Raw genomic sequence first — 12,687 nt, 5'->3', positions numbered from 1 at the left:
CTCCACCCTGCCCCTCAGACAGCACGAAGCCTTCTGTGATGCTGCAGGCATGGGATGTCTTGGGGAGGTCCCGGCCCCTCAGAAACTGGCAAGCCCAGGTTCAGACAGAGGCACAGGCCACACTCAAGACTGAAGCCCTTGGATGGAATTCAGGGTATTTGGTCCCCGAGTCACTTGATTTTTAAAAGATGGTTTCCAAACGAAGGTTTATGTGCCTATAAACACTGCTAAGAGTGCAGCCTTCCAGAAACATAATTAGTGGGTGGAAAATAAAAATGCTGTCTGCCTAGGATTTCAGAAGGCCTGTAATCGATTGGTGGAGAGGGTGAGACGGGACTGTTTTCTCCACTTCCCACGGCACCTTACTGATACTGGGTATGGTCATTCATTTGCACGTTTGACTTCACCAGAGCTTGTGGCTCCTGGACTTTAGCATCTGCATTAAAATCTTCCAGGTAGAAGAAAGTTTGAGAAAACAAAACGGGTCTTTCAACATCTCTCATGCCATGTCTTCTGCCAGATCTGAGCTGCGATTCTTGTTCCTCTTGCTTCCCCAGCTAGTGAGTGCGATGATGGAAGATGGGTCCCGTCTGCACCATCTCTTTTAGGCAGAGTATTAGGAGAGGTACATGCTGGAAAAGCGGCGAGCTTCACCCACAGGTGCAGGAGGGCATCCACAGGACGGGTTCCGGAGGAAATGTTCAGCCTCCATTTTGTGACAGTCTCAGTGATGGACAAAGACCATGACGTTTTGGCTCCGTACCAAGAGTGTCCGCTACAATTTGCTGCCCATGTGTGTCACCAGAGCCAGTTGCTAACACGTCAGCATTTGCCACTGTTCATCCTGACTGCCCTGTCAGATGTGAGGATGTTCATTCCTTGCTTAGTATTCTGGCAGAGGACTTTGAAAGACTCATTTAGGCCAGTGTGCCCCCGCCTTCCCTGGGGGTCTGGAGGTGGAATTCCAAGCGGTGTTTGGGCGTGTCTGTGAGGACACGGGGTGGGGGCAGCTGTCACAGTAGTAGCGGGTCTTCACGGCATGTTAAATTTCTTCTGTTCCTACGAATCCATGTTCAGGTGTACAGTGCTTTCTGCACAGACGGTGGTGTAGGAAACACGAGAATTTCCCATAGCTAAAAATCCCAAACGTTGCAGAGGTATTGCAGTTATTTCTCTTAAAAAAAAAAAAAAAAGTTCGCAGGATGGTACAGTTCGATTTGTGCTTCTGTACAACTCCCTGGAATCAAATATCAGAATTGGTTGTTCTCAAAGGGGGTGGTGATCTTGCCCGCCTTCCTGGGAAGATTTGGCAAGGCTGGAGACATTTTTTGTCCTCGCAACTGGGGGAGGTGGATGCTCCTGTCATCTATCTAGTGGGTGCAGGCAGAGGATGCTGCTCAACATCCTGCAATGTGCAGGACAGCCCCCACCACCCAAAGAATTAGGATGTAAATGTTACTAGTGCCTTGACTGAGAAACCCTTGCCTAGATGGTTTCGGGTGTGGAGCATCCTGGAGGGTTGGGATTTGCCAGGGCTGTTACACAGTCCAACCTTGACAGAATTCCTACTACTGGATCGTATTCTCACAAACACGATCTCCCGTGGTCTCGGAGGTAATGGGGCTCATAATCCCTTTCCTTTGAGGGAGCAAGGCGGGCCTTTACACAATTGAAGTAAGTCGCTGGTGCCTAGGTGGCCAGGGCCGCTTGCCCACAGACCCTGGCCTCTTCGGCCCCCCAGCCAGGTGGAGACAAGGCCGGGCCTGCTTGAAAGCCACCCTGCAGTCCCTGTCAGGCAGGGTACTGGGATCCCGGATCGGCCTGGGCCGCATCCCCCAGGCCAGTGGCCCTGCGGTGCCCGCGCCCCGCTGCTGCTTCTCACGCTGTCTCTGCCTTTCTGTCCGTGTGTTTCCCCAGGTAAAGATGAGCCTTCCAGCTACATTTGCACAACATGCAAGCAGCCCTTCAACAGCGCGTGGTTCCTGCTGCAGCACGCGCAGAACACGCACGGCTTCCGCATCTACCTGGAGCCCGGGCCGGCCAGCAGCTCGCTCACGCCACGGCTCACCATCCCGCCGCCGCTCGGGCCGGAGGCCGTGGCGCAGTCCCCGCTCATGAATTTCCTGGGCGACAGCAACCCCTTCAACCTGCTGCGCATGACGGGCCCCATCCTGCGGGACCACCCCGGCTTCGGCGAGGGCCGCCTGCCGGGCACGCCGCCTCTCTTCAGCCCCCCGCCGCGCCACCACCTGGACCCGCACCGCCTCAGTGCCGAGGAGATGGGGCTCGTTGCCCAGCACCCCAGTGCCTTCGACCGAGTCATGCGCCTGAACCCCATGGCCATCGACTCGCCCGCCATGGACTTCTCGCGGCGGCTCCGCGAGCTGGCGGGCAACAGCTCCACACCGCCGCCCGTGTCCCCGGGCCGCGGAAACCCTATGCACCGGCTCCTGAACCCCTTCCAGCCCAGCCCCAAGTCCCCGTTCCTGAGCACGCCGCCGCTGCCGCCCATGCCCCCTGGCGGCACGCCGCCCCCGCAGCCGCCGGCCAAGAGCAAGTCGTGCGAGTTCTGCGGCAAGACCTTCAAGTTCCAGAGCAATCTCATTGTGCACAGGCGCAGTCACACGGGCGAGAAGCCCTACAAGTGCCAGCTGTGCGACCACGCATGCTCGCAGGCCAGCAAGCTCAAGCGCCACATGAAGACGCACATGCACAAGGCCGGCTCGCTGGCTGGCCGCTCCGACGACGGGCTCTCGGCCGCCAGCTCCCCCGAGCCCGGCACAAGCGAGCTGGCGGGCGAGGGCCTCAAGGCGGCCGATGGCGACTTCCGCCACCATGAGAGCGACCCGTCGCTGGGCCACGAGCCGGAGGAGGAGGACGAGGAGGAGGAGGAGGAAGAGGAGGAGTTGCTGCTGGAGAACGAGAGCCGGCCCGAGTCGAGCTTCAGCATGGACTCGGAGCTGAGCCGCAACCGCGAGAACGGCGGTGGCGGGGTGGCCGGGGTCCCGGGCGCGGGGGGCGGCGCGGCCAAGGCACTGGCTGACGAGAAGGCCCTGGTGCTGGGCAAGGTCATGGAGAACGTGGGCCTGGGCGCACTGCCGCAGTATGGCGAGCTCTTGGCCGACAAGCAGAAGCGCGGCGCCTTCCTGAAGCGCGCGGCTGGCGGCGGGGACGCGGGCGACGACGACGACGCGGGCGGCTGCGGGGACACGGGCGCGGGCGGCGCGGTCAACGGGCGCGGGGGCGGCTTCGCGCCGGGCACCGAGCCTTTCCCTGGGCTTTTCCCGCGCAAGCCCGCGCCGCTGCCCAGCCCGGGGCTCAACAGCGCCGCCAAGCGCATCAAGGTGGAGAAGGACCTGGAGCTGCCGCCCGCCGCGCTCATCCCGTCCGAGAACGTGTACTCGCAGTGGCTGGTGGGCTACGCGGCGTCGCGGCACTTCATGAAGGACCCCTTCCTGGGCTTCACGGACGCACGACAGTCGCCCTTCGCCACGTCGTCTGAGCACTCGTCCGAGAACGGCAGCCTGCGCTTCTCCACGCCGCCCGGGGACCTGCTGGACGGCGGCCTCTCGGGCCGCAGTGGCACGGCCAGCGGAGGCAGCACCCCGCACCTGGGCGGCCCCGGCCCCGGGCGGCCCAGCTCCAAGGAGGGCCGCCGCAGCGACACGTGCGAGTACTGCGGCAAGGTGTTCAAGAACTGCAGCAACCTGACGGTGCACAGGCGGAGCCACACCGGCGAGCGGCCTTACAAGTGCGAGCTGTGCAACTACGCATGCGCGCAGAGCAGCAAGCTCACGCGCCACATGAAGACGCACGGGCAGATCGGCAAGGAGGTGTACCGCTGCGACATCTGCCAGATGCCCTTCAGCGTCTACAGCACCCTGGAGAAACACATGAAAAAGTGGCACGGCGAGCACTTGCTGACTAACGACGTCAAAATCGAGCAGGCCGAGAGGAGCTAAGCGCGCGGGCCCTGGCGCCCCGCACCTGTACAGTGGAACCGTTGCCAACCGAGAGAATGCTGACCTGACTTGCCTCCGTGTCACCGCCACCCCGCACCCCGCGTGTCCCCGGGGCCCAGGGGAGGCGGCACTCCAACCTAACCTGTGTCTGCGAAGTCCTATGGAAACCCGAGGGTTGATTAAGGCAGTACAAATTGTGGAGCCTTTTAACTGTGCAATAATTTCTGTATTTATTGGGTTTTGTAATTTTTTTGGCATGTGCAGGTACTTTTTATTATTATTTTTTCTGTTTGAATTCCTTTAAGAGATTTTGTTGGGTATCCATCCCTTTATTTTTTTTTTTAAACCCGGTAGTAGCCTGAGCAATGACTCGCAAGCAATGTTAGAGGGGAAGCATATCTTTTAAATTATAATTTGGGGGGAGGGGTGGTGCTGCTTTTTTGAAATTTAAGCTAAGCATGTGTAATTTCTTGTGAAGAAGCCAACACTCAAATGACTTTTAAAGTTGTTTACTTTTTCATTCCTTCCTCTTTTTTTTTGTCCTGAAATAAAAAGTGGCATGCAGTTTTTAAAAAATTTTTTTTATTTTTATTTTTGTTTTTGGGGTGGGGGATGTGGATGTACAGCGGATAACAATCTTTAAAGTCGTAGCACTTTGTTTCAGAGTTGGAATGGAGATGGAGCACTCATGTCGTCCCAAGTAAAGCGGCCTTTTGTGTGTTGATTTCAGCTTTCATATTACATAAGGGAAGCCTTGAGTGGTGGTGCTAGAAGAGGCACCCCACAGACTCAGCACCGCCAGAGAGGATTTTGGAGGGCTCCTCTGGGAAATGGCCCGACAGCATTCTCAGGTTGTGCATGACCAGCAGATACTATCATTTTCTTGGAATATTGGCGTGCCCTGGGGTGCCATGGCTGCTATTCGCTGTAGATTAGGCTACATAAAATGGGCTGAGGGGTACCTTTTTGGGGAGATGGGGTGGCCTGCAGTGACACAAAAAGGAAGAAACTAGCGGTGTTCTTTTAGGCGTTTTCTGGCTTGACGGCTTCTCTCTTTATCACCCCCACCACATAAATCTCAAATCCTATGTTGCTACAAGGGGTCATTGATCATTTCCCAAGCAGACGAATGCCCTAATGAATTGGAGTTAGTGTTCTCTCATTTAATGCACACTGATGATACTGTAGGGATGGGTGGGGTGGGATCTTCCAAATTTCTATTCTCTGTTACTGAAAAAGCACGGGAGGAGTTCCATCAGAAGGTGCCCAGCGCTACTTCCCAGGTTTTTTTTGTTTTGTTTTGTTTTCTATCTCATTAGGTTGGAAGGTACTAAACATTGAACTGTTAAGATTAGACATTTGAATTCTGTTGACCCGCACTTTAAAGCTTTTGTTTGCATTTAAATTAAATGGCTTCTAAACAAGAAATTGCAGCATATTCTTCTCTTTGGCCCAGAGGTGGGTTAAACTGTAAGGGACAGCTGAGATTGAGTGTCAGTGTTGCTAAGCGTGGCATTCACAATACTGGCACTATAAAGAACAAAATAAAATAATAATTTATAGGACAGTTTTTCTACTGCCATTCAATTTGATGTGAGTGCCTTGAAAACTGATCTTCCTATTTGAGTCTCTTGAGACAAATGCAAAACTTTTTTTTTGAAATGAAAAGACTTTTTAAAAAAGTAAAACAAGAAAAGTACATTCTTTAGAAACTAACAAAGCCACATTTACTTTAAGTAAAAAAAAAAAAAAAATTCTGGTTGAAGATAGAGGATATGAAATGCCATAAGACCCAATCAAATGAAGAAATAAACCCAGCACAACCTTGGACATCCATTAGCTGAATTATCCTCAGCCCCTTTTGTTTTTGGGACAACGCTGCTTAGATATGGAGTGGAGGTGATTTACTGCTGAATTAAAACTCAAGTGACACAAGTTACAAGTTGATATCGTTGAATGAAAAGCAAAACAAAAACAATTCAGGAACAACGGCTAATTTTTTCTAAAGTTAAATTTAGTGCACTCTGTCTTAAAAATACGTTTACAGTATTGGGTACATACAAGGGTAAAAAAAATTGTGTGTATGTGTGTTGGAGCGATCATTTTTTTTTCAAAGTTTGCTTAATAGGTTATACAAAAATGCCACAGTGGCCGCGTGTATATTGTTTTCTTTTGGTGACGGGGTTTTAGTATATATTATATATATTAAAATTTCTTGATTACTGTAAAAGTGGACCAGTATTTGTAATAATCGAGAATGCCTGGGCATTTTACAAAACAAGAAAAAAAAATACCCTTTTCTTTTCCTTGAAAATGTTGCAGTAAAATTTAAATGGTGGGTCTATAAATTTGTTCTTGTCACAGTAACTGTAAAGTCGGAGTTTTAGTAAATTTTTTTCTGCCTTGGGTGTTGAATTTTTATTTCAAAAAAAATGTATAGAAACTTGTATTTGGGGATTCAAAGGGGATTGCTACACCATGTAGAAAAAGTATGTAGAAAAAAAGTGCTTAATATTGTTATTGCTTTGCAGAAAAAAAAATCACATTTCTGACCTGTACTTATTTTTCTCTTCCCGCCTCCCTCTGGAATGGATATATTGGTTGGTTCATATGATGTAGGCACTTGCTGTATTTTTACTGGAGCTCGTAATTTTTTAACTGTAAGCTTGTCCTTTTAAAGGGATTTAATGTACCTTTTTGTTAGTGAATTTGGAAATAAAAAGAAAAAAAAAACAAAAACAAACAGGCTGCCATAATATATTTTTTTAATTTGGCAGGATAAAATATTGCAAAAAAAAAAAATTTGTATGTTAAGTCCTATTGTACAGGAGAAAAAGGGTTGTTTGACAACCTTTGAGAAAAAGAAACAAAAGGAAGTAGTTAAATGCTTTGGTTCACAAATCATTTAGTTGTATATATTTTTTGTCGGAATTGGCCTACACAGAGAACCGTTCGTGTTGGGCTTCTCTCTGAACGCCCGAACCTTGCATCAAGGCTCCTTGGTGTGGCCACAGCAGACCGGATGGGAAATTCTTTATTTGTGTTGAGTGGAAAAAAAAAATCAGTTTTTGTAAAGATGTCAGTAACATTCCACATTGTCTTCCCTTTCTCTAAGAGGCCATCTGTAAGATGTCAGATGTAGAGGAGAGAGAGCGAGAGAACATCTTCCTTCTCTACCATCACTTCTGTGGCGGTCACCACCACCACCTCTCCCGCCCTTACCAGCAGAAAGCAATGCAAACCGAGCTGCTTTAGTCCTTGAGAAATTGTGAAACAAACACAAATATCATAAAAGGAGCTGGTGATTCAGCTGGGTCCGAGTGAAGTGACCTGCTGTTGAGACCGGTACAAATTGGATTTCAGGAAGGAGACTCCATCACAGCCAGGACCTTTCGTGCCGTGGAGAGTGTTGGCCTCTTGTCTTTCTTCCCTGCTTTGCTGCTTTGCTCTCTGAAACCTACATTCCGTCAGTTTCCGAATGCCAGGGCCTGGGATGAATTTGGTGCCTTTCCATATCTCGTTCTCTCTCCTTCCCCTGTGTTTCCTCTCCATCCTTCATCCTCCATTGGTCCTTTATTTTTTTTTTTTCATTTTTTATTTAATTTCTTTCTTCGTTATCTGTTCCTCCCCTAATCCTCTATTTTAATTTTTTTTTTTTTGTAAAGCCAAGTAGCTTTAAGATAAAGTGGTGGTCTTTTGGATGAGGGAATAATGCATTTTTAAATAAAATACCAATATCAGGAAGCCATTTTTTTATTTCAGGAAATGTAAGAAACCATTATTTCAGGTTATGAAAGTGTAACCAAGCATCCTTTTGGGCAATTCCTTACCAAATGCAGAAGCTTTTCTGTTCAATGCACTCTTTCCTCCTTGCCACTTACCTTTGCAAAGTTAAAAAAAGGGGGAGGGAATGGGAGAGAAAGCTGAGATTTCAGTTTCCTACTGCAGTTTCCTACCTGCAGATCCAGGGGCTGCTGTTGCCTTTGGATGCCCCGCTGAGGTCCTGGAGTGCCTCCAGGGTGGCCCTCCTGTAGTCATAACAGCTAGCCAGTGCTCACCAGCTTACCAGATTGCCAGGACTAAGCCATCTCAAAGCACAAGCATTGTGTGTCTCTGTGACTGCAGAGAAGAGAGAACTTTGCTTCCGTTTTGTGTTTAAAAAACCAACATGGAAGCAGGTGATCCCGAGAGAGGCCTCTAGCATGGGTGACCCAGCCAACCTCAGGCCGGTTTCCACACTGCCACAACTTTGTTCAAAGTTGCCCCCAATTGGAACCCGCCACTTGCCATTAGAGAGTCTTTCATGAGGAGAGGAGGAGACTGAATTACTCTAAGCAAAATGTGAAAAGTAAGGAAATCAGCCTTTCATCCCAGTCCTAAGTAACTGTCAGCCGAAGGTCTCGTGGAACACAGGCAAACCCGTGATTTTGGTGCTCCTTGTAACTCAGCCCTGCAAAGCAAAGTCCCATTGATTTAAGTTGTTTGCATTTGTACTGGCAAGGCAAAATATTTTTATTACCTTTTCTATTATTGTATGAGCTTTTGTTGTTTACCTGGAGGTTTTGTCTTTTACTACAAGTTTGGAACTATTTATTATTGCTTGGTATTTGTGCTCTGTTTAAGAAACAGGCACTTTTTTTTTTATTATGGATAAAATGTTGAGATGACAGAGGTCATTTCAATATGGCTTAGTAAAATATTTATTGTTCCTTTATTCTCTGTACAAGATTTTGGGCCTCTTTTTTTCCTTAATGTCACAATGTTGAGTTCAGCATGTGTCTGCCATTTCATTTGTACGCTTGTTCAAAACCAAGTTTGTTCTGGTTTCAAGTTATAAAAATAAATTGGACATTTAACTTGATCTCCAAACCTTGTCCTTTTCTGTGTCTTTTAAAGGTGGGGGATGGACAGCTTATTTCCAAGGGCGAACTGAAGGTCTTTCTCCATTTTCTTCCTGACCCAAATCTTTAAGCCCATTGAGAGGATGACAGGAAATCATGGCACGAGAGCCCTATAGTTCTCTCAGCCCCTGTGCAGCAGTGTGATCTAGAACAGTGGTTCTCGGCCCAGTTGCACATGGGAATCTTCTGGGAGCTTTTAAAAATCTCAGGGCCCAGGAGACATCCCAGACCAATTCTGTTAGAATCTCTGGAGGCAGGTCCCCGTATCAGCATTTTTGAAAATGATCCAGGTGATTCTCCTATCCGACTGAACTTGTGAACAAGTAATTGAAAAGAAAATACACTTGGTTAGGAATGATTAGACTCAAGTTGAGCCTAATTCAGCTCCCATTTTCTCAATACCCGGGGAGAGCTCTAGTGAGCCACGGGGGGATAAAAATCCAGGGAGAAGGAGACCCTGCCCCAAGGGTCTAAATGACTCTGTGCCCTTGGGCAGGTCCCCTTGGTTTTCCCATTTGTAAAATGAGGTTGATGAATTTTGTTAAAACTCATTCATGAGCAATGAGGAAACTTTCATTGGGGATGATCAAAGTTAGCCCTTGCAGAATGAAGTAGCTTTAACTCTGCATTTCCCAGTGCTGGGCCTGGAGCAGCCAACAAGATGGGGTGGAAGGAGGCAGGGCTGTTGGGTTCCAGTCACACCGAGGCATGAAGGAACCTTTGGTTCTCTCCATGTGAGCAAGAGAGAGGCAGGTCCACCCTTGAGCATGAGGGAACAAAGGGCCCACTGGGTTTTTGACTATTCTTTTTCTATGTTTTCTGTTCTTAAAGGGACAAAGAACAATCTGCTCACACCACTTCTGCAAACTATCACTGGGCACTGATGTGAACGAGGTACCAAGAATTCAGGCAGCCCAAGAATCTTCATAAAGAGACTTTACAACAATGAAAATGACAAGCCATGCTTGCTAAGGTGATTTGTGGGCTCTCTGCTCACAGAGATGAGAAGAAAAAGAAGGGTAGCATGTTCCTCTATGTCTTGTCTTCACCCCACACAAGCCATTGTTCTCCCAAGGCCACTGGACAAGAAGTGGGGTTTGAACTCCAGCACCAGAAATGGAGCTGATGGTTATTTGAGACACTTGCCTTGCTTTCTAGGGCCTTAAGGAATAAGAATTCCCGGAGAGAAAATTTCCTTTTCTATAGGTCCTGGGCTCCAAGTCTTTTCCCCAGTAGGCTTTAAAACACAGATATTTGAGCCTTTTTTGTTTGGAGACAGGGTCTTGCTCTGTTGCCCAGGCTGGAGTACAATGGTGGAATTACAGCTTACTGCAGCCTCAACCACCTGGGCTCAAGTAATCCTCCTGCTTCAACTTCCCAAAGTAGCTGTGATTACAGGTGTGTGCCAGTATGCCCGCTAACTTTTTTCTATTTTTTTGTTTTTTGTAGAGATGAGGTCTCCTTATGTTGCCCAGACTAATCTCAAACTCAGCCTCCTGGCCTCAAGCAATCCTCCCACTGTGCCTGGCCAAACCTTAATGTGTCTGTCTTTCCCACCCAGAAAGCTAGGCAAATAGCAGAACTGAAATGCTCAGTTACTTTCTGGCTGGAATACAGCAGGATATGCTCATCTTGGGGAGACGCTCTCCATTTTAGAGGTGGGGAACAAACCCCTAGGTTGAGTACCAGGAATTGATTGGGAAGAGGGAGTTAACACTCATGAATACCTGTCTTCACACTTCTGGTCAAACTTGGGGATTACCCACGGGGCAAAGGAAAAGCTCACTTCGGTTCTCACCATTGTCCTGTCGGTAACCAGCTCTGAGACCTTAGGTCAGTCCCTTCCCTTTTCTGGGCCTTGGTTTCCCCATCTGTAAAATGGAGAGTTAAGGTAGTTGGGAAGGAACTATTCTACCTTTGAACAGCTGGACCCTGATCAGAGTGCCACATGTGTACAGAGTCACAAGATATGATGGGAAAGGTAATGTCAGAAATGTTCGCTGTTCAGGTTACAAAAATCGGGGCGAGGATGGATTCTCAAGGACAGAAAATCCCATTTTACTGTTGGCTATGACTTGGAGTCTTCAGCCACCGTGCAAGCCACAAGCTCCCCATGTTTTCCAAGCACTCCTAATTGTGGTTTGGGACAATTAAAACTAGAAAACCTCCCTGTCTGCTTGCCGATAAAACTAGATGAATAGGACTTGTTGGATTTCTTTTTTAATGTTAATGCAATGGAAATACAGAATGAGTCTCACGTAACTTTTGAACTAGGGAGGATACAAATTCTGACTTTCTTGTGTGCAGATGAAACCTTAGTCACTAATTGCCTGCCCTGCAAAATCTTCAAAACGGTTTTATGGGATCCTGCTTACAGACCACATATGATGTCCCAAAGAAGTAAAAAAAGGTCGAGCTTGGAAGTCGCTTTAATTCCCAAAGCAAAGACTGAGTCAGATGTCAGGACTGGGCACAGGGAGGTCTCTGGCCTGGTCTTTGTCCTCAAGGAGAGAGACATGTTGTGAAACAGGACAGGGTAGTGTGGGCAGTGAGAGGGGCCGGGAAGATGGCGTGACTAATCAGCCTGGAAGAGGGAGGATTAGGGGAGTTGTGCTTCTCCATGTAAGATGAGTAAAGATTCACCAGGAAAATGAGGACCAGGGAGGGAGCAGTGGTCTGTCTTGCAGAGAATGCGCATGGAGGTTGGAACAGCCCAGTTAAGCCCAAAGAGATGCAGGATCCCAGAGCTGGCTGGAACCCTTAAAAGTCATTTACTATAACCCTATGTAACATAGAAACTGTGTTAGTTTGTTTTCACACTGCTGGTAAAAACATACCCGAGACTGGGTAATTTATAAAGAAAAAGAGGTTTAATGAACTCACAGTTCCATGTGGCTTGGGAGGCCTCACAATCATGGTGGAAGGCAAAAGGCATGTCTTACACAGTGGCAGGCAAGAGAGAACTTGTGTAGGGCAACTTCCCTTTATAAAACCATCAGATCTCATGAGACTTATTCACTATCATAAGAACAGCATGGTGAAGACCAGCTCCCATGATTCATTTACCTCCTAGCAGGTCCTTCCCATGAATCATAGGAATTATGGGAGCTACAATTCAAGATGAGATTTGGGTAGGGACACAGCCAAACCGTATCAGAAATAGTCTCCCAAACACTAGCGTGTCGTACATCCATCCCTTTATCCATACAGCCACTTATTCATCCAGCCAGCCACAAGCTTGTTCGTGTAATAAACATTTCTGCAGCATCACAGACCCTGCTGGGAAGATAGGGGTCAGTACGACTTCCCCCTGCCTTCCCAGAGTTTGCCCTTCAGTGGGCAGGATGGGACATCCATCTATCTATCTGCTCAGTTGTTTATTCCCTTAAGTCTCCTGGAGTTCCTACCACGTGCTCCACCCTCCTAGGCCAGGGGGTACGATACCCGCCCTGGAAGAACTCCTGATTAGCTGGGGAGGCAGTGAACAGACAATCAGGGCTCAGTCTTCTGGATAGGAGCTTAGGGTCTACCAGGAGGCTGGAGGAAATGTTCATGCTCTTCATTACAGACATGGAAAACCAGCGCTCGCCCCACTGTGCCAGGCCACAGCCCAAACTATCAGCCTTTACTATGGTTTATTTCTCATAGACCATAACAAAAATGAAATTGTGTTTCTGTGATCTTTCATAATTAAAAATATTTAAAGTAAGTAATGCCCAGTTTAGGATGCATCACAAGATGTGAGCCCAGGGGTGCTGTCTAGAGGATGTAGGTGGTTTCCTACCTATCCAAAACGAGAAAGTGATGCTGAAGTATTTGCTCAT

At 48.2% G+C, this 12,687-nt stretch overlaps 1 protein-coding gene across 4 annotated transcripts in view; it reads left to right on the top strand.

Moving 5' to 3' along the window:
* BCL11B (BCL11 transcription factor B) overlaps positions 1-8,831 on the top strand; it is a 104,040-nt gene extending 95,209 nt beyond the window's left edge. For all 4 annotated transcript variants that reach the window (XM_077941687.1, XM_077941685.1, XM_077941686.1 and 1 more), the window contains one exon: positions 1,918-8,831. In XM_077941687.1, coding sequence (XP_077797813.1) covers positions 1,918-3,962 — 2,045 coding nt within the window. In that variant the 3' untranslated portion in view covers positions 3,963-8,831. The remainder of the gene's footprint in view (positions 1-1,917) is intronic.
* Positions 8,832-12,687: the final 3,856 nt, after the last annotated feature.

This window comes from Macaca mulatta, chromosome 7 (assembly GCF_049350105.2).
Source record: "Macaca mulatta isolate MMU2019108-1 chromosome 7, T2T-MMU8v2.0, whole genome shotgun sequence".
NCBI classification, from domain to species: Eukaryota; Metazoa; Chordata; class Mammalia; order Primates; family Cercopithecidae; genus Macaca; species Macaca mulatta.
The sequence above is the reverse complement of the archived record's forward strand: the minus strand, read 5'-3'. Positions and strand labels throughout refer to the sequence as shown.